Genomic DNA, 24,064 nt, shown 5'->3' on the forward strand with positions numbered 1-24,064 from the left:
TCAGCACACTGGATGCAGGATCCTGTGCTTACCTGACAGGGATCCCTCCTCACAGTGACACAAAGCCTGCGCGAGGTGCTAGGGCTGTGAATGAGAAGCAACTGAGCTGCCCTTCATTCAAGGGCTGAAGCGAGACACAGTGCACAGCATGCATCGCTCTCCTGGTTCGGCTTTTGGTTGTTTTGATCATTGTGATCATGCCAGGTAGTGGTGGTGGCACAGACCTTTAATCCCAGCACTGGGGAGGCAGAGGCAGGTGATCTCTGAGTTCCAGGCCAGCCTGCTCTACAGAGTGAGTTCCGGGACAGCCAGGGCTACACAGAGAAACCCTGTGCCGAAAAAAAAAAAACAAGAAAGAAAGAAAAAAAAAAAACAATAATAACAAAGCATTGTGACCAAAAGCAACCTGGGGAGGAAAGGGCTTACTTCACCTTAAAGCTCACACTCATCACTGAGGGAAGTCGGGGCAGGAAGTGCCTTACTTGGCTTGCCCCCCATGGCTTACTCAGCCTGCTTTCTTATACAACCCAGGTGGTCCCTGCCTAGGGGTGGTACCAGCCACAGTGAGCTGGGCCCTCCCACACTGGTCACTAGTTAAGAAAACACCCCGTAGCCCAATGGAGGCATTTCCTCAATTGTGGGCCCCTCTTCCCAGGCGACTCAAGCTGTGTCAACCTGACAACAGACTAACACTAGCGTAAATACTACTCACCCAGGAACAAGAATGGACTGACTCCACAGCAATGTTGCTAAGTGAGAGTGGACAGTCTCAGACAGTTGTAAATCAATTACGGTGGTCTGCCTTCAGCCACACTGGGCATGAAACCCAGGGTCTAGGGAACGCTGGGCATGCCCTTTCCCCTGAGTGCTATAACCATTTTGACATTCAGGAAAAAGCAACATTATAAAAGATTCTCTCTCTCTCTCTCTCTCTCTCACACACACACACACACACACACACACACACATCAAGTTAGTACTTTCACTGAATACCAGGATTACAGATATCCACCACCACAGCCCACACAGTTTTGAGGCTGGGATATACCCTAGGCAGATCACAAATGGGACAAATGGGCCCTGAGTCTCTGGGTTTCTTCCTTGGTTGTTGTGGCTACACAGCTTTACACATTTGCCACAGCCCATGAAAACATGTGTGAAAAAAGGGGTGAATTTCAGGAGGTAGAAGTTACACCTCCATTTTTTAATTAAGAAAAATGAGCTCATGTTTCTTGCTGAAGCTTCACATCAAGTTATGCGGAAAGATAATGTGGGTAATTTAATGCAAAACGCTCAAAGGGAAAATGTGGGTTATTTTAGATCTCTTTTTTAAAAATATCCCCTAACAAAACTCCTTAAGAGTCGTTTTAAGCAATGTTGGCATTACAAATAAGTATAGGTTGGCACAGGACTGGAATCACGATGCTGAGGGGAGCTGAGCTTCGGGGGCTCATGAGACACGGTCAGGGTAGCCCCATCAGCAACATGGACATGGGAGCTTAAAGCACTGGAGCCCCTCAACAATTTTCCCGGGAATGGCCGGCAGTACATAAGGCTGGGAAAACAGGGAGCTGAGCTTCGGGGGCTCATGAGACACGGTCAGGGTAGCCCCATCAGCAACATGGACATGGGAGCTTAAAGCACTGGAGCCCCTCAACAATTTTCCCGGGAATGGCCGGCAGTACATAAGGCTGGGAAAACAGGGAGCACTCAATAATTACTCTTTTGGAGATGGAACCCAGGGCCTTGCATACACCAAGTGAGAGGTGAGCCCCACTCCAGCTCCAATTATTCTCTGGTGTGATTGAAGAAGCATACTGTCGCATAGTGATGCCCGACTCTACCTGGCTGGGAAGAGGGCTTGGCCAGACACAGGCCTCCCGGAAAAGGAAATATTGACCCAAGACCCATGTCCTGTCCACTGTCTCCAAATTTAGATAGGAGATAGCCGTCCCCTCCCTTCCTGGCTGCTGTCTGTCCCTGCAGGGGTGGGTCCTAAGCTGCAGCCTGGCAACGGAATGTTGCGCTGTTGGCTGTCCAGGCAACCAGGGCTTGCTCAGCCTTGGACTTCTGCTAGCTCCAGGCAGAGCGGTACTCTCCAGTTCAATCCCCTTGGCCTGTGCTAAGACACCTGTAGACAAATGGCGGTAGCCTGGGAGGAGTATTTCCGACTGGCCCTCCGAGAGAAAGTGCCTAAGTGAGTTGTACGAGGAAGGGGTGCATGGGGTGAGACAGAGGGGGAGCAAAAAGAGAGCCCATCCCTTCTCCTCGTGTTCCTGCGGCCTCATTCCTTTGGGCAGTCTTGGGGTGGGGTGCAAAGGCCCTAAGAGAATCTGTAACTCAGACAGGCCTCCCCACAAGTTCACAGCGAGCAAGTTAGAGCTAAGCTGGCCAGTGGTAGGCCAATCTCTGAGCTTCTGGGATGGCTGGCCTGATTCCTGCCCCCCCCTGCCCCGCCCCCAGCCCTGGCCAGCATCTCACAAAGATGAAATCCTTGAACCAGGGTGGAAAGGAATTTTCCTACAAGCCACTGTCCAGAGGAGAAGCTGCATTTTAAGGATGTCAGCTCTGGGGGCAGTGGGACCGTCTCAGAGCTCGGCAAGCTTTGTTGAGTGAGATGTCAGACTCCCGTCCTCCCAGGAGAGCCAGGCTCCCACACCCAGCTTCTCTTGGACGGCTCCCCACAGAAGAATGCTTCTACTCTGTGTGGTCAGAGGAGGAATCTGTCACTACCACCCCACCTGCTCCTCCTATAGTCATCCTCAAAGTGACACCCTTCCAGCTTCTGAGGTCGCCTCTACTCCTTTCCCACGCTGCCCTGCTCCATCGGCTCTGCTGTCAATCTGTAGCCTGATGAGAACAACATTTTCTTTTTTTTTTTTTTGTGGAGTACCCTAGGCCCCATCACTGAGCACCCACTGTCCCCAGCTCCCTATGGAAGCCACAAAGGTTTTCTGCTCCACTCAAAACTTGCCCATGGCTCCTGTCTCACTAAGGGTCAAAGTCTTCTTTCTCCATGGCCCGACACAGCTAACCTTGTAGCTAACCTTGTAGTAGATTTTATTTTGCACCTGTCATCTCCTTTCTCCTTCAACATACCCGGGTGTTTTGCTGGGAGCCTGGATGTTTCTTGGCCGTTCCATTGGCCTGGACTCTGTTCCCTAAGGTTGCCAGTGCCCTGTCCCAGTGTCCTTTGTCCAGAGGGACTTCCTGACTCCATTATTGAAAGCTGTCTCTGGTCTACTGAACTTTACCTCTCAGGGCCCACCGTGTCCGAGCAGTGCTTGCAACTATCATCCTTCTTAGCTGTCTGTGGTCCTTAGGAGAGTACAGCTCCCAGCAACATGGGTTTCCATGTATCTGGGCTTTTTGTTGTGTTGGTTTGGTTTGGTTGGTTGGTTTTTTTGAGACAGGGTTTCTCTGTGTAGCTTTGGCTGTCCCAGACTCACTTTGTAGGCCAGGCTGGCCTCAAACTCACAGAGATCCACCTGCCTCTGCCTCCCCAAGTGCTGGGATTACAAGTGTGCACTACCGCGCCTGGCTTCTGTCTGTCTTCTTGATGGTTGAACTGGGACAGATTGCCTGGACCAGAAAAAAGTACTCAGCAAACTGGTGATCAAAAATTCAGTAGCTAGTAGGTGTGCCAGCCTCATGCCTGTCATTCTAACACTCAAAAGGTAGAGGCTTGAGGATCAAGAGTTCAAGGCTAGCCCAGGCTAGCCTGGCCCTACATTAGACCTTTTAAAACCGAAGCAGACTCAGTAAGCAGTGAGTGGGGCCATTCCAGCACCCTCAGGGAGTCTTCCCCTTCCTCTTGCTTCTTGTTACCTCCTCCCCTTTGGGTTCCTTCAGGAAGCCTCTAGAGCAGAACGTAGAACTCTTTCTACCCCTGCTTCGTCTATGGGAGAAGAAACAAGAGCTAGCAGCCGCAGACCAGGCTCTGCAGCACCAGAAGGAGGTGAGCCTCAGTTGCTAAAATTTGGGGGCCCCCAGACACACATTGGTGGTGCCCAATGGGGGTTCCACAGTCTTGGGTGAGCCCTGATGGCCTCCTCTGTTGAAGGAATATCTGGTGAGAAGACTCGGTACAAAGGCATGCGTGTGTAATGAGCACCTACTGTGTGCTGGACTCTGCACTGGCCCTTGACCTTTAGGGTTTCAGTCTGGAGAGGAAAATAGGTGTTGGGTGGGGGTTGCTGTATGAGAAAGCACTGGGCAAGGGTTGTTGAAGTCTGGTGAGGGGGAACCTCTACTTCCCAATGGAGTAGACAGACACGGCTTCCCGGAAGAAGTGAGGCTTAGAGACGTAAGCCAGATAATGCAGCAAAGGCGAAAGAAGCAGGAAAGGGGCACAAAAATCGGAATTTAAGGAGAAAGTACAGAGAATCATGGGGCTGGAGGGTCGTCAGTTAACAGCGCTGGCTTCTCTTTTAGGGGAGCAGAGTTCAAATCCCTGCACTTACATCAGGTAGTTCACAACAGCCTCTAACTCCTGCTCTAGGGGACCAGACGCCCTCTTCTGGCCTCTAAGGCCACTGCGCTCACATGCACACAGCCCTCCCCTAAATATACACAATTTAAAACATTATATATATTAAAGCTCAGGGGATCAGGTGGCTGGAATATGCAGTGTTTGGAAGAGAGGAGGTGAGAAGGGGTTGGGAGGACAGAGGAGGAGAGCATTCAGGGCCCACAGGAGGGTGTTGTGCGTGAGCAGGGGAGCAGCTGCAGCTGGGAGCATTGGGTGAAACATTAGGTGACCTTACACACACACACACACACACACACACACACACACACACACGCACACGCACACACGCACACACGCACACACGCACACACGCACTTCTAACTGCACCCTGCCCCAAGGAGTTTCGCAGCACGATGGCCACCCTGAAGCAGCGCTGGGCACAGCTGGAGCAGAAAGAGCAGGAGCTGAAGGGGTCTTTCATCCGATTTGACAAATTTCTCCAGGTCAGTGGACGCTGAGGGCCAGAGGTAGGTCTCAGGGACTCCTAATTGCCACCCTAGAACGGCCCCAATCTAGGAAAGCCGTGTGTGTGTGTGTGTGTGTGTGTGTGTGTGTGTGTGTGTGTGTGTTGGGGTGGGGGCGGAGTGCAGTGGGACAGACCAGATTGCCAGAGGGTGGAGGATGAGCGAGGAGCCTGAATCACAGTTCGCGTGGCTTAGAGCGCAAATGTTGCTGTTTGGTGGAGGCGGGAGAGCGCCAAAAGCCCCAAAGTCCTGAGACTCCTAGATCGCCATCCTCCTTCCCAGGACGCAGAGGCCCGAAGGGGTCGCGCACAGCGGAGAGCCACAGAGGAGAGCCAAGGAGCGCGCCATCAGGAGGCAGAGGCGCTGCGGCTGCGCGCACAGCTGGAGGAGCTGCGGCAGGAGCGCGAGCGGCTGCAGCGGAGGCTGCGGCGCCTGGAGCCCTGTGCGCGCCTCCTGGAGCGCGTGCTGGAACACCTGCCGGAGGTGAGCCGAGCTGAGAGCCAGGAGACCGCTCTATTCAGGCGCACTGTCGAACTCTGACTGTATACAAGAGACAGCACTTACTGATCGCTCACTGTCTACCAGAGATGCACTTCGATCTCCAGTCATCCCCTAAGTCTGGTCAACTGGGTCCTGTTATTGTCAACCCCATTTTACAGGTCAAAAAACGGTTCCAAAAAGTTCACTTGCACTCAGGGTCATGAAGTAAAGCAAGTGTGTGTGTGAGAGAGACAGACACACAGACAGACACAGAGACAGAGACAGACAGAGAGAAACACAGAGACAGCGAGAGGCAGAGAGAGGACAGAGAACAATATAAAATTTTATTATGATTTGTGGAAAGTTGGATTGAGGGAGAAATGCGTGTGGTTGATTTACTGATATGGGTTTGGTTTGATTTTTGAGACACGGCTGGTCTGGGACTCCATACACAGTGAAGGCCAACCTTCAACTCTTGTTGTCCAGTCCTCCCCTGACACCTCCATCCCTGCCGCAGGGTTTCCTGTATAGCCCTGTGTGCAACCCTGCCTATCCTGGAACTCTGTAAGCCAGACTGGCCTTTGAGAACTCAGAGATCTGCGTGTGCCACCACACCCCAGCCTTCAACTCCCAGGCACAAATATGTGTACCTTGTGCATACCTCATGCCATAGATCCCCTGAAACTGGAGTTAGAGACAATTGTGAGCTGCCATGTGGGTACTGGGAATTGAACCTGGGTCCTCTGCAGGAGAGCCAGTTCTGAACTATCTTTCCAGCCCCAACATTCACCTCTTAATTCTCCTACCTCAGCCTTGTGCTGCCACCCTGCCTGGCTCTATTTTTCATTCACTCATTCATTCATTCACTCACTGAGACAGGCTAACTGGCCCAAGCTAACCAGGTACTCAATACATAGTGGAGGCTGGCCTCAAGCTCCAAGCAACCCTCCTGCCTCAGTCTCTCAAATGCTAGCATTCCAGGCTTCAGCTACAATGCTCGATGAGTGAATAATGAAGTGGTGTCAACGACAAATTGTGGAGCCTAATCAGATTAGCTAGGCTTAATCATGGAGGCAGGAAGGGCATGGACAGGGTTCAAATCCCTATCCAACGGCTCCTGCTTCTCCTCACTTCAGGGCCTGAGGTGTCCCATGGCACATCTGGGACTGGGGACGCCCCCAGGGCATATCGGCAAGCCAGGTGGGGAGCGAAGGACTGCAGGCCATGTGAATGAGTGAGTCGTCTCCCCCCACCCTCCACCCTCCAGTTTCAGGAGGTTCAGGAACTGGTGGCACGCTTCGATGGCCTGGCAGACACACAGGAGGCACTGAAGCTGGCGGAGAGCAAGCGACAGGTGGAGCTGGACACGACCCGTGTGCAGCTGAATCGTCTGCGGGAAGCCAAGGAGGATGAGCTGTTGCGTCTGGGCCAGCAGCGCGCGCAGCTGCTCGAGCAGTTGGAGGCAGCGCGAGAGCGCACTCTGCAGTGGGTGCGCGTCCCTGGGCCTGGCGAGGACCCACCCGCTGTGCTAACCGAGGGGCTGGGGCACACATCACCACTGGGTACCAGAGACAGTGTTTGTCCCGGGCCCACAGAACGCACCTGTCAGGTGGATGGGGCCTCCCCAACCCCAGGGCCAGGTCCCAACTCAGTGATCTGGGTGTGTGTTTCTGTAGGAATCCAAGTGGACTCAAATCCAGAACACAGCAGCGGCCAAGACGCTGCTCCTGGGACGCACTCGGATGTCTGCCCTCAACCTGTACCAGCTTGTGCGCCTGCGCCAGAGTCAGCCGCGAGCCTTGGACGTGGAGGACACCGAGGGGCAGCTGGAGGAGGTGAGGCCCTCTGCCTGTTTGGGAAGCCGCACTTGAGGTTGGGACACCTCGATGTTCAGGGCCCTTTACAGGTGTGAGTTCCTTATAGTTGACCCGCTACGTGGCCAGAAAACCACTCAGGATTGTAACTGCCAGGAGTGTCAGTGGGTCTGCGTCCCTTGCCGGGCTGGTTAGATTCACCCATGAATTGCCCTGGCCCTTGAGTTAACACACGCTAAGTCTCAGGGCATGTTAGCCAGGCTGTTTCTGTCGGGGTCTCATATAGCCCAGGCTGACTGGAGAAGATGACCCTGAACTCCTCCCCCTCCATCCTCTGAGGGCTGGGAGGAGGACAGGTGTCTGGCCCTCCTCTGCTCCTGTGAAGGAGGCTTGGAGGAGGGTGCTGGTCTCCCCTGTCCACCACTGTCCAGGCCAGGAATTACTGTCAGGCTGGCCAGGGCAGTGAACTGACACCTGGCCTCACTGTCACTGCTGTGACAAAGGATCTTGGTGCTGTGTCAATATTTTCCCAGATGACAGACATGAAGAGGGTCCCAGAGGCTGCAGCGAGTGTGCTCCCAGGTCATGGCCTATAGGTGTCTGTTAAGATCATATACATGAACAATTAGCACAAATCGAGGACACTATGAAGACAGGTTACAAGCCAACAAACTAGCCTGATCCAAGGGAAACACGACCTGATGTGTGTGGGACACCAGCCTGGCAGACAGCCAGCTAGAAAGCTGCAAAGTGTCTGGTTAGAAATCATTTGGTGGAGCCTGGTATAGTGGCGCATGCCTTTAGTCCCAACACTCGGGAGGCAGAGGCAGGCAGATCTCCATGTTTGAGGCCAATCTGGTCTACAGAGTGAATTCCAAGACAGCCAGGACTACATAGAGAAACCCTGTCTCAAAAAACAAACAAACAAACAAACAAACAAAAAACAAACCACCACACACACAATTGGTGCTATATACAATCATTTTCAACACTCAGGAGACTGAGGCGGAGGATTGCCATGAGTTAGAGGCCAAGTTTGAGCTGTACTCTAATAATCAAAGCAAAAGAAACTTTGGGGGGCTGGATTGGGCACCATCAAAGGCTCTCCAGTAGTTTCCAGACCCAACCCAGGCATGGGCCTCCCCGTGTGTGGGGGGATGGGAACAGGATGTGATCAGGCCATGTCATCCCCACCCCCAGGTGAAGCTGTTTATCATGGACCTCTCAGCCATGCTGGCCAACCTTGCCCAGGCTGAGCCCACAGCCACTGCCTCCTAGTTCAGCCAGGTGAGCAGCGAAGGGGACCCGAGGGAACAAGTTCCACATTTCTTGGTGTGCAGGCTCAACACAGTGGCTCTCTGAATATGCCTTCTCCTGGGCAAGATGGAGCTGTGCCAGCCATGCCATCACACACTCAGTTAAGTAAACTGCCTGTGGGGTTGACAGCTGTGCTGTCACCACCCACCACACAGGCCTCCCTTCCAGCTGGCTGGGGCCACTGGACAAGTTTAGATGGGGTTGGTGCACCCCAAGACGAGTAAAGTGGGTCCTGGCAGCAGCTGACTGTTGGTAGTGTCTGCTCTTCGGGGCACAGCAGGGTAGTCTCCAGTGTGTACCCGGCTTGCGCTACAGGATCCATGACCCTCCCAGAACCTCAAACAAAAGGTGGAGGAATCTGTCAGGGGGATGGAGCACTCAAGGATGGCAAACTGGGTCTCTCCTCCATGTGCAGAAGGACAATGCCACCCTTAGAGCCCGCCTCTACCCTGCAGTGGTCCTGAGCTGCTTCGGCAACTGGATCCAGAGTCTTACCTTCCTCACCTCAGAGACCTGGAGGGAAGCCGGATGCCTGTAATCACAGGGCTACGGGAGGCAGATCTCTGTGAGCTTGAAGCCAGCCTGGTTTAAAAATCCAGGCCAGGTGAGGCACACTGGCATGGCCACCTGCACTCAGCCGATACATCAGCTGAGATTTTCCTACCTGAATCTGTCTCTTCCAACACCCCAAGGAAACTATATTCTACTCTACCAGGGGCGGCCCATAAGAGTTTATTACATTAAAACTCAACACTGGATGGAGGCAGCCAGGGCCCACATTCCATGGCCATGACATCTGAACCCTGAAAACATGAAAGCAGCAGCAGCAACAGCCGCTGCGGTGCAGGCCAGGACTTGGTGTGTCTACCTTTATTTAGCTTAGACTCCTATGCATCCTTCAAGACCTCACCCAATGAAGGTCCCAGTCAAAAGCAGCTGTTGCTTGCTGTGGTCATACAACTCTACTCCTCCTTGATACTGGCTCCTGTAGGAGACTCTGACAACAGCACATGGAAACCCGTCTCTGATGTCCATACCGGGGCTACCAGCAAGCCCCAGGGCTGAGTCTGGCTCCTTACATCCTCTTCCTCATCTTGCCTTTCCTGGAGGGAGCACCCCGGCCAAAGGCGCCCTGGCGCAGCTCTTGGACTCGTTGGCGGTTGCGAGCCGAAAGCTGCTTCAGGCCCCCTCGCTGCAGAAAGTGCTGCTTCTGGGCTTGACGTCGCTGCTTCAAGATCTGTTCCTTGGTCTTGAGTTCTGAGCGCGCGCGGCCTGCGGGTGCACTGACTGCTCGGGTCTGGGACTCACCTGTCAGCACAGAGATTTGGGGGAGCTCAGCTTTTGGCTCATGCTCATCCCTTCACTTCACAGCAGGTTGCTCTCCCCATTGTTAGACCATACCACCTGTCCTGCTCACCATGACTACGGCCTCGCTTCCCACCTCTGCGGGGCCTAGGGCTTTGCCTGCTGGACGGCCCGTCTTCGTCAGAGTCTTGGTCATCAATTTTCTGCTTCTGCTTCCACTTCTGGTAGCTGGGAAACTCATTAAGGAAGTGACACGTAGTATCCAAACTGGTGGCAGGCCCCTTATAGAGGGCTGCTGAGGAAGCCCGGCCCTGGGGCTCTGCAGCATTTCCTATCAGTGCAGCAGCTGGACACCTGCCCACCCCCAGATGCAGCCCCCCCCCCGCTATAGGAATCAGGATCAGGAAGCCACCCGGCCTGGCCATTCTGCAGCCCTGTCTCTCAGGATACAGGTCACCCTTATAGGAGCTGTTGATATACCGGCCACTCTCCGTCTTGATCTTTCTCTTGTCCTCTTGGCCTGACTGCCCCACAAACCGCTTCTTCTTCCGGTCCCTGAGGGAAAGGGAGATGGGGGGAACTACTCTGAGGAACCTGTTCCCTCACCTGCAGCCAGCTGAGGATTAAAGGAAAATGCCGGCACTAAACACTCAAAAGTTCTTTGACCACCCCTTCACCTTTCTTGGACAGCCCAGGCCTCAAAAGGCACATGGAGGTTGGGGACTTGGGAGTTGATCCCCACACCACTTTCCAGCCCTGTGTGTACTGGGGGAGCTGCGTCCAAGACCTCATGGGCCTGACAGGAAGGGCCAGTGACAAGGGGTACGGAGCAGGGAAGGAAGCACCACCTTGCTCTGAGCAATCAAGAAAGGACACAGAAGGCCATGACTGGCGCCACCTCGACTCATCACTCACCACTTGAGCTGCTTCCGACCTTGGCTCATGCTCTGTGCTTCATCCCCCATCAGGTCGAGGACTGCACCAGTCACCTGCTGCTCAAAGGCCCCTCCAGTCCCACTGACACTCAGCCTGCAGATTCAAGTGGGAATTTGATTAATAGGGCTTAGACCCTCTTTGTCCACACCACACTGGGCCCTAAGCTCACACTCACCCCCTCTCACTGTTGAAGTCCCTGGGCCGGTAGGGAACATAGAACTCCCGGTCTCGATGTCGGGCCTCTTCCCTCCGTCTCTTGGCTCCTTGGTTGTGTCCTGGCCTTGGCTGCTTCTGGTACACCTCTGAGAAGATATCCTGGCAGGCAGAGGGCCTATGTCACCCTTGGGGCCTGAGGGAGCCCTACTAGAACCAAGGGGCTAAGACTTCCCCTTTCATCTGCCAGAAGATGACTCCTGCAAGATCCTCATCTGCATGCAAAATAGCTTGGAGAGCAGGGCAGGCTGGACGCTGGCAATAATGATGCCTTGTTCTACCAGTACAGCCCTGACCGCACTTGGTCCTGGCTTCTTCCATATAATAGGATACACCTATGCCTTCTGACTAAGGCACTCTCTGCCTCAACGCGACAGGGGAGACGCGTTGCAGAGATGGGGAGGAGGTGCATGAGGGGGCCACTGCCATGTGGGTAGGACTCTAACATCTTCCAGGGTCCCTACTAGGGTTTTTCTCCCACCAGGACCTCAGGCCGTACTGCTTAGTCATAGCCTAGGCCATGACATCTGGGAAAGGGTCTCTGTCTTTCTTAAGATTTTAGTTTTTAGTTGTGTGTTTGTAAGTTTGTATAGGCAGTTTGTAAGCCACCTAATGTGGTGTTGAGAACTCCAATTCCCTATGAAAGCAGGGCTTCTTGTTGCTTTTGAGGCAGGGTCTCAGTATGAAGACTTTGTACAGGCTGGCCCTGAACTTGGAGGTCCACCTGCCTCTGCTGCCTAAGTGCTGGCAGCAAAGAGGTGAGCCGACATACCAGGGCAGTACTGGCTCCTAACTGCTGAGCCAGCTCTTTGGTTATCTGAGTCAGTATCACTCTGTACCCTGGCTCTGAAACTGCGGCTGTCCTGCTTTAGTCTCCACACCCCTCCCCTGCAGACTGTAAGCTGAGGTTGTGCCCCATTTCCATACACATTATGGGGAGCTGTCCCCATACTGCCTGTCCCACGGGCTGCTGGGACCTACATGTCTCTCCCCCAGCTGCAGCTGCCTGCCCCTGCAGCCCGCACCTTCACACTCTCCAGTTGGTTCTCCTCTCTCTCCTCCCTCTGAGTCAGCATCTTCAGGCCGAATGGCTCAGTTAGGCTTTCTTGCCTCTCCTGACGCCCCTGATGGAAGCTGGTGATAGCTTTTTGGTCCCTGTGCCGCTTGGCGCGCATCATTTGGCTGCTTGGGTTCCTGCTGGAGGAGTTGATCTCAAAGATGGTCTGCAAAAGGGATGCCATGTTTATTGCCTACTACCCACCGACCTCCAGCCCTACCCTAAGCCAGCTGAGGCCTGTACTCAAGTCTTCACTGTGGGAGTTGGGACCCTTTATATCAGTACTGCACAATTAGAGGGAGGCCCAGAGAAAGTGGTTGCCTGGCCCAGGGCCACACAGCTAAGAAAAGCCAGAACCTGGACCTCATACTGAGCATACTTGGCTTTGAAGCCATTGCTTGCTCTGTGTCACTCCCTAGCTGTTTTTGGTACTGGCCACTTAGCCAGACTCTCCTTGCCTTTGTACCCAAACCCCACTGCATATGCCCACCCATGAATACCCAGGAGAAGTGAACAGGTGGGAGGGTTAAGACGGAATGGAGGGCTCTTCAGGCCTCTGAAAGGCAAAGAACACATCACACTCTTAAGGGGATTAAATCTATCTTTGAGTAGTGGGAGGAGGTGCTCCATGGATCTGCCCTGGATCACAGAAATGCTCCAGATCAAGGGGGTGTCTATGAGGGGCCAACAGAACCAATGTGACATGTTAACAAGCTGCCAACTCAGAAGGAAATCCCCCCTGAGGGGCCCACACTCCAGCTATTCACCGAGCGGATGCCATAGTTCCTGATGCTGTCCACCAGCTTCAGGAGCTGCAGTTCTCCCTCCTCACAGCGCGAGCCTAGAAGGGAAGGACGTGTGTAAGGCCAGGGCAGGTTTTGAAGGGCCAATCAACCCACCCTCACCTACTCCACCCAGCAGAATCTCACAGAAGAGTGGGTGTAAGCCCAACCCTGCCAGGTCCAGCTCCTTGGCTCTCCTGACGGACTCAGGTGAGGGCGCTGGACGGCAGCGCACATACTGCTGCTGAGCATTGCTGACCACATGGTGCAGGCCCCGAAGATCCAGTGATGCGTCCAGGGTGGTCTGCAGGCAGCTGTCCTCCTCATCCACCACACTCTGGGGCACCTGGCCCAGCACGCCGTCGCTACCAACTGTACCTGCTGGCCACAGAGCACACTGAGGCGACAGGTAGCAGTAATTTATCCCCTCACGGCCTATGGCCCCCAGGACTACAAATGAGAGGGGCACCGTGGGTGGTGTGTTCGGTCAGACCCCAGGATGCACAGGAGCAGAGGCAGGCCCCCTCACTCTGGCTACAAGGGCCCTAAGAGTAGACCCAGAGCCCAAAGCCATCCCACTGATGCCTGTGGCTATCTCCCAGGACATGGTAGGCAGGATCTTCTATGGTCAGACCCAGCAGGCTCCTCCTGAAGCCAGACCATTGCACCCCTGCCTGCTTGGGAACTCCACAGAGACTTGAGCCCCTGTCCAGCCTTGCCTCACCTGAGGGCACTTCATGAGGCTGGGCAAGGGTGATGCAGCGGCCCAAGAACAGGTAAAGGTCAAGCAGGTAGGGGACCTCATCTGGAGCCACCAAGGAATAAGCTGTGCCCCTTCGGCCTGCTCGAGCCACACGGCCTGTGGGGGAAAAAGTTAAGTTTCAGCAAGGGACCCCAACTCTCTGAGGGCTAGAGTTAGGCCAGGGCCTTCCTGAAGTGCTGTTTCTACCTAAGGGATAGGTGGGCATGGGTGGGCACAGGTTGGTACAGAGTTCAAGTGGGTGAAAGAAGGGCAAGAACCACTCATAACCAGGACTCAAAGTCCTTGGCACTCCAACTGTGGGAGATTTTCCCCCCAAGGAATGAGTAAAACTATAAATGTTCACAAAAAGACGTTTGGGCCAGAATTTCCTAAAGGTGTCAGAACAGAGGACTGGTCAATATGCTGATGACCACCAGGTGGGAATTTCAGAGCTGAGGAATAGGGTGAGCTCTACTTGGTCCACTACTTGTTTGTACAATAACGTTTTACTGCCACCCAGCCATGCCCGCTCATTTACACATTCCCAATGGGAACTTTCCTCCTAACACCGTGAACTGAATAGCTACAACAAAAATAGTTTAGTGTATTGAAATAAAAACGCTCGCTACTCAGCCCTTTACTGAAGACGCACCACCCAGGAAGAATGACAGCGCAGTACATGAGAACATCTGTAACGCTTTACAGCGTGAAAAGCAGCAGCAGGTGGGACATGACCCAACATGACCCCAGCACTGTGTTGAGTAAATTGCAGGTGTCACAGTTCAGCTCTTAGTTTCTTGTTTGTGACAGGGTCTATGTAGCCCTAGCTGGCCTCGAACTCCTGATCCTCCTGCTTCAGCAGGAGTGCTGTGACCACAGACATGTGCCAATATGCACAGATCTCTCCCTTGTCTTAGGCAAACACCACATCCCCTCCTTTGCAGGTTTCAGTGGGCATGGTCTGTCCGGTGGCAGCAGAGGAATTCCCCGGTAGCTCTGGAAACCCCCAGGTAGGGAGCCAGCTGTGCAGAAAACCATGGTGACTGGAGATAGCAGACCTGAGCAAGGACATGATCTGGGACTCACAACAGGAAACACTGCTCAGGGTCTCCCATGAGCCTAGCAGTGAAGTGATAGACACAGACCCTAGCACCCTCACACCGCTGTCCCTACTCGGCCTGACAGCTGTGCATACAAATCTAGCCACACTCAGTCACACAGAGAACAGCCCTAAGAAAGCCAGCTTCTCCCCGTGCATATTTTAATCTGTCTGCATTTATGAACACAGCACACACTCCGCCTGCTCTGTGGCGGGGCTGGCTAGCACGAGCAACACCATGGGTTCCATTCCCAACACTAGAAGAAAAGAGCTAGGGGCTGCCTGTCAGGATCCACTAATAAACACTGCTTAAGGCCTCAGTTTCCCCAAATTCCCAGCTGCCAGCATGACACAGTGCCCTTCCCCTCCACCAGTGCAGTCTGGCTGCTCACCCACTCGGTGCAGGAAGACCTTGCCCTTGGCGGGAAAGCTATAGTTGATGGCATTATCTAGCAGTGGGATGTCCAAGCCCCGGGCAGCCAGGTCAGTCACGATGAGGGTGGAACACTTGTTGTGTGTGAACCTCGCCAAGTTGATCTTGCGGGCTGCCTGGTCCAGGGAACTGTAGATGTGGGTGCAGCTCAAACCCTGGGATGTCAGCAACTGCTCAGAGGGAAGACGAGGAGGTGAGGAGCCTTGCAGGAGTGAGGGCTGGAGGCTGGGCCTAAGCCATGCAGCGTGGGTTTGAATCCCAGCGTGCTGGCTGGCCTGACTGCCACCTGCATCAGTGTAAGTGAAGCTCCCACCGCCTCCCAGCTCTGCAAGGCTGTGGGAGCATCACCGGGCACAATGTATACAGCGGGCTGCCTTAAGGATCCTGTGTGACCACCACGGGCAGATCACTCAGCCTCCCTGTGCTCACAGGACTAGGTGGGTTAATGAACCATTGAGGAGTGAGCCTAAAACACAGGAAGCCCGAGAGTGCATCAACCGCTCTCTCAATGTTACTATTTCGGTCTCATATGCTCGGGGGAGGAAAGGACCATTAACATGTCGGTCACCCGTGTCCTCCACAGGGCCCAGGTGTGGCTGCTGGGGTGTGAGACAGTGGCTAGACAGCTCCTCCCCCAGCGTTCCAGGCTACTGGGACTCCCCAGCCTTGCATATAGCTAAGGGTCACACAGGTGTGAATGTGCAGAAAAGGCCAAAGGCGCACCACACCACTAATGAGCTAACATTATGCCTAGATGCCAGGGATGTCTCAAACTGGAAATCCACCCTCCCAAAAAATCCAAGTCCACTGCGGGTTGCTGCAGATGATCTGGACAGCATGCCAGACAGGCCAAGACCAGCTGGGGGATGCTGGCAATAGCTGCACCCACACAACTGGCACTGACAGTTCACTGGTGTTTTCTGATGTCAGTGTGTGGAGAAAGCCCCACCCAGGCTCATGGCTGCTCTGCTGCCGCCCTCTGGTGGTCTTCCTTGAAAGTGGAGCTCTGGGCTCCAAATGAGGCTGGTGCTGAGAGCCCACTTGATCTCCCCATCCCATAGAGGCCCTGCTTACCTCTGTGAGGAACTCTGCGTGGTACCTTGTGGCTACAAACACGACAGTCTGGTCCTGGGGTCGCACGACACTACGCAGCAGGTGGAGGAGCACGGCAGCTTTGGAGTCCTCCCGAACGAGGAAGAAAGATGTCTGCAGGGAGAAGGATGGCTGTGGGCTCCTGGCTGCGGGCCAGCAGACCCCGCCTGGCCACTAGCCTGGGGAAGGGGCCCAATAGTGCCTCACCTTGAGATGCTCACTGAGCTTTGTGTCCACATCCAGACGGATGAGTATGGGTTCTGTGAGGCCTGTTTGGGTGTGGAGGACATTGCAGAGGTCACTGAAGGAAGATCCCAGACCCCACCTAGTCCAGCAGCATGCCCCAGTGGCTCACCTGCCCGGGCAAATTCCACCAGCAGCTTGGGCAATGTGGCTGAGAAGAGCACCGTCTGGTGGTCCCCAGGAAGGCGGCCTATGATCTCTTGTATCTGCTCAGCAAACCCCATTTCAAAGAGCCTGCAGTGAATGGTGGGCAGGGAGGGTCAGGAGAGGAGCTTCTATCCTAAAGAGCTTAGAACCCTGACTACCCTCACTCCAGAATCACTGCCATGTGCTGCTGTTAATCTTTTGTGTGTCTGTTTTCCCAGTGCTGGGGAATGAACTCAGCCTTGGGCATCCTTAGCAAACATTCCCCATTGTGGAGAGCCAGCACTGAATGTAGTATTCTTTTTTTTAGAAGAGTTTTTTTTAATGTATGAGTGTTCTATCTGCATGTACACCTGCATGCCAGAAGAGGGCACCAGATCTCAGAGCCACCATGTGGTTGCTGGGAATTGAACTCAGGACCTCTGGAAGAACAGACAGTGCTCTTAACCTCTGAGCTGTCTCTCCAGCCCCGAATGTAGCATTCTTTTCAGTACTAAGACATAAACTTAAAATGACTAGTAGTTCCCAGGGATGGGACTACTCAAACACGCATTCTGGTCTCCCTGGGCAGAGCTATTCTCCTGTGACCTCCCCTCTCTTTGCTTCCTGGGCCTTGAGAACAGGCCTGACAGTTGCTCGGAGGTATGTCCGTGGCCTCACCTGTCTGCTTCATCAAAAACCACATACTCCACACTGTGGAGCTTCAAGTTCATCTCCACAACCACGTGCACCAACCGACCAGGGGTGGCAATGATTCTGTAAGAGACACACAGGTCAGGTCACCCCAGGTCCAGGGCTCCGCCAGCACCCCGGCACCCTCCAAACCGCCCTCTGGAGAGGCCCCAGAGTATCTCATCCCAACAACAAACTCACATGTCGGGGTTCTCGTGCAGGGCTGCAAACTGGTCTTCCATTCTAGAAAAGAAAGCAGGGTCAGCCTGAGAGGACAGAGCTTTTGAGTCTGTCCATCCTATATCCCATCACCCAGCATCCCCACACCTCACCATGGGACACACACCACAGGTACCAAAGTGAGAAATGGCTACTATGAAATGAGAAATGGCCAAAGTACTGCCCTAGCTGAGACACAACGGAGAACCTTAGGCACTGGTGGTCCTCTCTGGCTGGAGTCACAGCAAAGCTGCCGCCAACCCACAGCACCACCTAGTGACTCAGCTTGGAACTACTGGCTTCACCTAGCACAAATTACCAAAGGTCCCTGACTTCTCCTGAAGCACCCCTGGGACAGCTGTAGAAGTGGGGATTCTGGCTTCATGTAGCTTAGGGAAGGTAGGCTCTCTAACAATCACAGACTACTACTCTTGGTAGAAGCTGGAACAGGTGAGCAGGACAGATGGATTGCAGCCTTAGCATGGCACCCAGAGAATGACGTATCCTGTACCAACCAAGGTCTCACCAAACACCCTGACCCAACACAGTAAGTGGACAGGGACAGAGGGACCTGTCCCAGCTTCTACCACATGTCCCCTGACCAGCTTGCTTGAACATGCAGTGAAGCTGTTGTTACTGACTAGCAACTCAGGCCCACAAAGGGAACCCTTGAGGCCTGCACGGGGAAGCTGGGACACGAGGTAAGGGGTCCCTACCTGTCCCCACCAAGGATCAAGGCAGTCTTGAGGTTTGTGAACTTGCCCAGCTGTGGAGAGAGGGAGACAGAGGGATCAAAGGCTGTAATGGGCATGCTGTCTCAGCCTCCTCATGACTTCCCACCAGGTACTACCCATACCTCTTTAGTGAATCTCATGGTCTGCAGTGCCAGCTCCCGGGTGGGTGAGAGGATGAGGGCCCGGGCCCCGGACTGCGCGCTGTGCACCTTTAGTCGCTCAAACATCGGGAGGAGGAAGCAGGCCGTCTTGCCACTCCCTGTCCGGGCCATAGCCACCACATCCTTGCCATCCAAGACTATGGGGATGGTCTGTGAGATACACGATGGAGGCAGGGTCAGCTCTGGCTCCAGCATGGCTGGGCTAGGTGAGCCACCAGCTTCTCAGCTAGGAATGAGCACCCGCACCTCCTTGTCAGCCTCACATTGTCTCCCTTGCAGCCAACTGCAAGTGTTGGGTAATCACAGGGCACCTGTGAGCTGCCTGGGCGGGCTCAGCATGACAAGAGGCAGAGAGCTTCAGCCCAGCCCCTCATGGATTCCCACAGTGTATGGGCTCTGCTGGATCCAACCTTCTCCCCCATGAAATGGCTTCAGCCACAGAAGAGGACAAGCAAGATGATATCTGGAGCAGGAACAGCTGTCCCACGGCCACTGCCCGCTGTCGCCCCAGTCTGCTGCCCTGGCTCTTTACCTTCCTCTGGATGGGTGTTGGCACCTTGTAGCCCTTTTTCATGATCCCTTTGAACACAGGGTAGCTCAAGCCTGGGAGAGACATGGGAGTGGTCAGGGGCCTGGGGGGCCACAGTGGCCACCAGATATTACAGGACAAAAGACTGTGTTGTCCACCAACACACAGAGAAAAAAACAGAAAGCAGAAAATGGAAAGTTAAAGGAGTGTAAGACAGCAAACTACAGAAGGGATGCTCCACCTGACATCTGCTGGAATTCTCTCATTTCAATTTTCCCATCTAAGACAAGGCCTTGCTACATACTCCACACTGGTCAACCCTTTATCTTCCCTGTGCCTACATGTATGTCTCTGCTGGAGTCCCCTGATTCTCAAGAATAAACACTTTGCTTTTTTTGTCTTGTTTTGCTTTCTAAATTTATTTTATGTATATGAATGCTCTATTTGCCTGTACACATACATGCCAAAAGAAAGCAACAGTTCAAATTATAGATGGTTGCAAGACACCATGTGGTTGCCTGGAATTGAACTCAGGACCTCTGGAAGAGCAGATAGTGCTCTTATCCTCTGAGCCATTTCTCCAGCCCCAGCACTTTGCTTTTGATCTAAGCAGCCATCTAGATTGCTTTTGTGAGTCAGCTATGCAGTTTCTTCACCCCATTCTCTCAGGGCTTCTGCCCTTTTCTTGTTAATTTGTAAGAACTCTTTGTATATTATAGATGATAACCTTTCTGTCTGTCCCGAAAGCTGTAGATATTTTTGTTTTGTGAGACGGAGTTTTACTGTGTGGCCTTGGCATGCAGCACCACATCCAGATTCTTTTTTTTTTTTTTGCTATTAGAAGTCATCCAGGGGGTGTCTCAGTCCTTGCTGGCAGCTGCTGCTGTATGAAGAGCAGGGCACCTAAGCTGTAACTCCCATGCAAGTGTCACCCTATTCGTGCCCATCTCTTCAAAGCTGCCCTCCTGTCCAACACTGAACCCTCTGCCATCTTCTGTGCTTGCAGAGGTGGCCCCCTTTCCAAGCCTGCCATGAAAGACTACTTGTTTCTACTGCCTCCGTCTATTTGACACAAACCACACTGCTAGGCCTACAGTAGACATCAGTAGCCAAGCACAGAGGGCACAATGATACCACGTCCCCCTCACTCCCAGCTGCTCCCCAGGGCACCAGCTATCAGCCTGTTTACCTACCCATGGACTGGAAGCCTCCAGACTTCTTCTTTTTCTTGTTCTGGGCTCGTACCATCTCCCGGGTGTCGGGCTCCACATCTGATCCATACTCTGAGGTAGGAAAGGAGGGCAAGGCTCTGCCGGGGCCCAGCTGAGGGGAAGGAATGGAGAGTCAGCATCAGCTCTGACTGACCACAAGGGTGGAAGGCCTGCAAGCAGAGCAACTCTCTAACAAGCTTTCTTTGGAAAGCCAGGCCAGGGCAGAGGTGCAGGGCAGTTCTACAGGGCTTGCCAGCCGGACTCAGTCTGCCTTGTCCCTGAGCCTAAGCATACCCTTCTAGAAAATGAGGTTAAGTGGGGTGTATAAAGACCCAGGGTTGGTCGGGAGAGGCAGCCGCTGAAGGCTGAGGACCTAGGTAGGTGTGTGTGTGTGTGTGTGTGTGTGTTATGTGTATCTATAGTAGCTTGGGATGTGCCTGTGGAATGGCCATGCACCTGGCTAGCCTGGAACTCACTATGTAGATCAAACTCACTTGCCTCTGTCTCCCAAGTGCTGGGATTAAAGGTGTGGGCCATTATGCTTGGACCTCATTTCCTATTTGATTACTTTTTTTTAATAACAATTTCTTTCTATTCTTATAAAAATCATTATCTCACTTTACGGCACAAGACTCCCTGCCTCCCCCACTAAATGTTTCTATTGTTCTGATGGTACCCAGGATGGAACTCCGGCCCCTGCACATATTAGGCAATATTCTACCACTCAACTACATCCCCAAATCTCTTTTTACTCTTTATTCTTCAGACATAGTGTCACTAAGTTAGCAGGCTAGCCTTGAACTCCCCATGCAGCCCAGGCTGGCATGGAACTTGTGATCCTCCTGCCTCAGTCTCCTAAGCAACTGGAATCACAGTCCTGTACCATCAAACCTAGCCTTTTTCTATCCCTTTCTCATTTCATCCTGAATCTTATTTCATTATTTCATCTCTCTCAGAAGAGACTCTAAGCCTACTATCATAAAGCTATAAATATGAGATGAACCCGGATTCTATTACTAGATACCAGAGAATCAGTGGTGAGAACCAACACAGATATTTACGGTGACATGTTGGGTGGATTACAGATGCATGCTACCACATCTAACTCCTTAAATGTGTTTTGCCTGCATAGATTATATGAACTATGTGAGTACAGCACCCAAGAGACCAGAAGAGGATGCTGGAACCCTTGGAACTGGGGCGTGGGGGAGGGAGTATGGGATATAGAGAGATAACAAGGCTATTCTGGCTGAAATATAGAGGAACCCAGAGCACACACCTTTAATTCCAAACAATGAAGGTAAAGTCAGTTTGTAGAAAGAAGCACCCATATTTGAAAGTAAGGTGGGCATGATGGCACACACCTTTAATCCTAGCACTTGGGAGGGTGAGGCAGGCGGATCTCTGAGTTCGAGGCCAGCCTGGTCTACAAAGCTACAAAGTCCAGGACAGCCTGGGCAACACAGAGAAACGGGGGGGGGGGGGGGGGGGAGAGAAAAGAAAAAAAAAAAATTAGATCCTACGGAGGCTAGAAGCTTGCTTCTAGGACTAGGTCTAGGTTAGCAGATGAAGGCAGTAAGAGAAAATAACTTGTACATCTGGCAATACTTTTACAGGGGTACTTGCATCCCAGTTTGCTGAAAGAGCAGCCAGTGCTCTAAACTCATGAGCCATCTCTCCAGCTCTCACATCCAGCCTTGTAAGGTGGGTTCAGGGATCAAGCTCAGGTCACTGGGCTTATCAAGCAACTGTTCCTATCTACTGGACAACCTCTCTGGTCTCTCAACCTATTTTCTGGCTTATAAATGACATACTTTATGTGTTTTTGTACAACATTTCTGTTTTGGTTTTGGTCTTTTCCAGACAGGGTCTTCTGTGCCCAAGTTGGCCTTTTGAACCCCCCAATCCTCTTGCCTCCACCTTCTGAGTTGAAATGACAGGCGTGTGGCATCATAGCCAATTCCTTCACTGGATTTCTTTTGATGAAATTCATCAAGTCACTTAAAAAATTTTTAAACCTTTGAAGCAGTGATTGTATAACTTCTCACAGGCCCCAGAAAGAATGTGGTGGCACAAACCTGCCATCCCAGCACTCAGGAGGCAGGAGGGTTAAGAGATCAAAAATCATCCTTTGCTTCTCAGTGAATCTTAGGCTACCCGGGGCTACAGAAGACCCTGCCTACCACTTTAATATGATGGGCTGTGGTGGTGCAGCCACAGCACTCCGGAAGCAGAGGCATGAGGATCTTGGTGAGTTCAAACACAGCTTGGGCTAAAGAGTGAGACCTGTCTCAAAATAAAACGTAATGAGTGAATAAATACAAAAATTAATATAAGGCAAATAACCTTCCTGACAAGTTGTTAAGCTTTGCCCGTTAGAATTTTTGTTACTACTTTAAGCATTCTGCCTGGGAATCCCCTGCCCCCTCTCCTCCTAGAGTCCTGGGTCTGGACTGCCAAAACTAAAGGTGGGGGAGGGAGGAATGAAGAGGCTGTCCTGAACCACTTGAAGTTGACTGACTCGGCTACCCATGCAGTATTCTGGTTTCACTGTACAAAGATTTTGTTGTTGTTGTTGGTTTGGGGGAGGGGGTGAGTCAGCTCAATACTATAGTGTGGGCTTGGCTACTCTCCCAGCTCTATTTATACTAAGTGTGTGACAGATCTTTAATAAGTATGTGTGTTTCCCAAGTTGGAGGATCCTTTATGTCTTTCGTAAAGCAAAATATTCAGGATTGGTGGTGTAGCTCTTACCAGCTCCCTATATAGCCAAGGGTGGCCTTGAATTCCTGATCCTCTTGCCTCCACCACGCCTACCCTAGGATTACAGGTGTGTGCCACAAGATCTGCTTTTACGCGGTGATGGGGCATCAAACCCAATGCTTTGCACACGCCAGGCAAGCGCTCTACCAACTGAGCAACACCCGGAGCCCACAAGCTGAGTTTTAACTTGTAAAAAAGTTGAGCAACTTCTTCATGTCCCATAGCCCGTGCAGGACCGGGCCTCAGCAAAACCCTTGGTCTGAACCACGTGGGCAGATTTCGCTTCTTTGGCAATGGCCACCTGCGTTCTCGTTGCCTTTAGCGGTTTCTGCGCATTTACCGACCGTCCACTGAGTGCAGCTCACTGACTGAGCTGGAGAAATGAAGAGACATACCCGCTGTGCACAGGACGGTGGGCGTCAAGTACGGTAGGCTTTTCTGCCTACCTCGGTGCTCACACCTGTGTCCCCACGTGCACACACCAGACCATCCCCAGTTTCATTACTGCTGTCCCCTCTGATAGCGCTGAAGAGGTCGGCACAGCTGAAGCAGGACAAACGTCCGCAAACACCAGTTTAGTTCATAACCCAGCTTCTCAGAGGTCCAGTCCGGCCTCTCCTTTATTTTATGTCCTAAGACCACCCCAAAAATCAGGCACTTGCACTTTCCATTGGCCGCTTATACTGGACCCCGCCCCCGCGCGAAGGCACCCAATGAGGGTCCACGATCAGTGAGACGGACAAGCGGAAGAGCGCAGGCCGAGGGCCCGACCTGGGCCCCCGCGTTCCTACCTTTCGCGCCATGGCGTCATCTTCCGCCTGGATCTCGAACTCCCCATCATCCGAGTAGCTCTCGTGGACCTGGGAAGCCCCAGTTCGGCGTTTCCTCAAGCTCATCTTCCTCCGTGGAACCATGGCGGACCGCGACCATGGACCGGGCCCCACGCACCTACCAGCCGCCATGCGGGCCGGGAGGGGGGGAGAAAACTCGGACCCGGAAGAGAGCAGGGCCTACGGGACGCACAGACTGCGCCGAGGCGGGGCCTGCGGGACGAACGGCTTCACCCATAGGGCGCGGTCTGAGGGACCAACCAACTGCACAGGGGACGGGGCGTCGACGTGGC

At 53.1% G+C, this 24,064-nt stretch overlaps 2 protein-coding genes across 3 annotated transcripts; one reads left to right on the top strand and one right to left on the bottom strand.

Annotated features, from left to right (window-relative positions):
- Window positions 1-2,067: 2,067 nt before the first annotated feature.
- On the top strand, window positions 2,068-9,322 carry Cfap73 (cilia and flagella associated protein 73). The gene is made up of 7 exons (XM_021633193.2): window positions 2,068-2,197; window positions 3,853-3,958; window positions 4,870-4,974; window positions 5,278-5,478; window positions 6,743-6,964; window positions 7,152-7,310; window positions 8,490-9,322. Exons 1-7 carry the CDS (start codon window positions 2,142-2,144, stop codon window positions 8,565-8,567), a joined length of 927 nt encoding a protein of 308 aa, XP_021488868.1. The 5' UTR covers window positions 2,068-2,141; the 3' UTR covers window positions 8,568-9,322.
- Window positions 9,323-9,461: 139 nt separating this feature from the next.
- On the bottom strand, window positions 9,462-24,013 carry Ddx54 (DEAD-box helicase 54). Of its 2 annotated transcripts, none has more exons than XM_021633191.2 (20): window positions 23,733-24,013; window positions 20,161-20,290; window positions 18,971-19,041; window positions 18,400-18,588; window positions 18,260-18,309; window positions 17,526-17,567; window positions 17,313-17,408; window positions 16,621-16,742; window positions 16,473-16,534; window positions 16,248-16,379; window positions 15,133-15,343; window positions 13,624-13,758; window positions 13,047-13,280; window positions 12,885-12,958; window positions 12,086-12,283; window positions 11,023-11,162; window positions 10,827-10,940; window positions 10,362-10,466; window positions 10,024-10,139; window positions 9,462-9,914 (listed from the first exon to the last, which is right to left on the bottom strand). In XM_021633191.2, exons 1-20 carry the CDS (start codon window positions 23,901-23,903, stop codon window positions 9,682-9,684), a joined length of 2,625 nt encoding a protein of 874 aa, XP_021488866.1. In that variant the 5' UTR covers window positions 23,904-24,013; the 3' UTR covers window positions 9,462-9,681. The 2 variants fall into 2 exon arrangements, with proteins under 2 accessions (XP_021488866.1, XP_021488867.1); XM_021633192.2 differs by having other exon boundaries at window positions 13,047-13,277; window positions 23,733-24,011.
- Between the last annotated feature and the right edge of the window lie 51 nt (window positions 24,014-24,064).

This window comes from Meriones unguiculatus, chromosome 4 (assembly GCF_030254825.1).
Source record: "Meriones unguiculatus strain TT.TT164.6M chromosome 4, Bangor_MerUng_6.1, whole genome shotgun sequence".
In the NCBI taxonomy this organism is placed as follows: Eukaryota; Metazoa; Chordata; class Mammalia; order Rodentia; family Muridae; genus Meriones; species Meriones unguiculatus.

Bases quoted from the DNA above. Each gene is read 5' to 3' on its own strand.
- Ddx54 (XM_021633191.2), bottom strand. From the start codon at position 23,903: ATGGCGGCTGGTAGGTGCGTGGGGCCCGGTCCATGGTCGCGGTCCGCC. The intron at 20,291-23,732 runs GTAGGAACGCGG...CCTTCCCCTCAG, and splicing joins ATGACGCCATGGCGCGAAAG to CTGGGCCCCGGCAGAGCCTT. The intron at 17,409-17,525 runs GTGAGTTTGTTG...TGTCTCTTACAG, and splicing joins CTGCACGAGAACCCCGACAT to AATCATTGCCACCCCTGGTC.
- Cfap73 (XM_021633193.2), top strand. From the start codon at position 2,142: ATGGCGGTAGCCTGGGAGGAGTATTTCCGACTGGCCCTCCGAGAGAAA. The intron at 3,959-4,869 runs GTGAGCCTCAGT...CCCTGCCCCAAG, and splicing joins CTCTGCAGCACCAGAAGGAG to GAGTTTCGCAGCACGATGGC. The intron at 7,311-8,489 runs GTGAGGCCCTCT...CCCCACCCCCAG, and splicing joins CCGAGGGGCAGCTGGAGGAG to GTGAAGCTGTTTATCATGGA.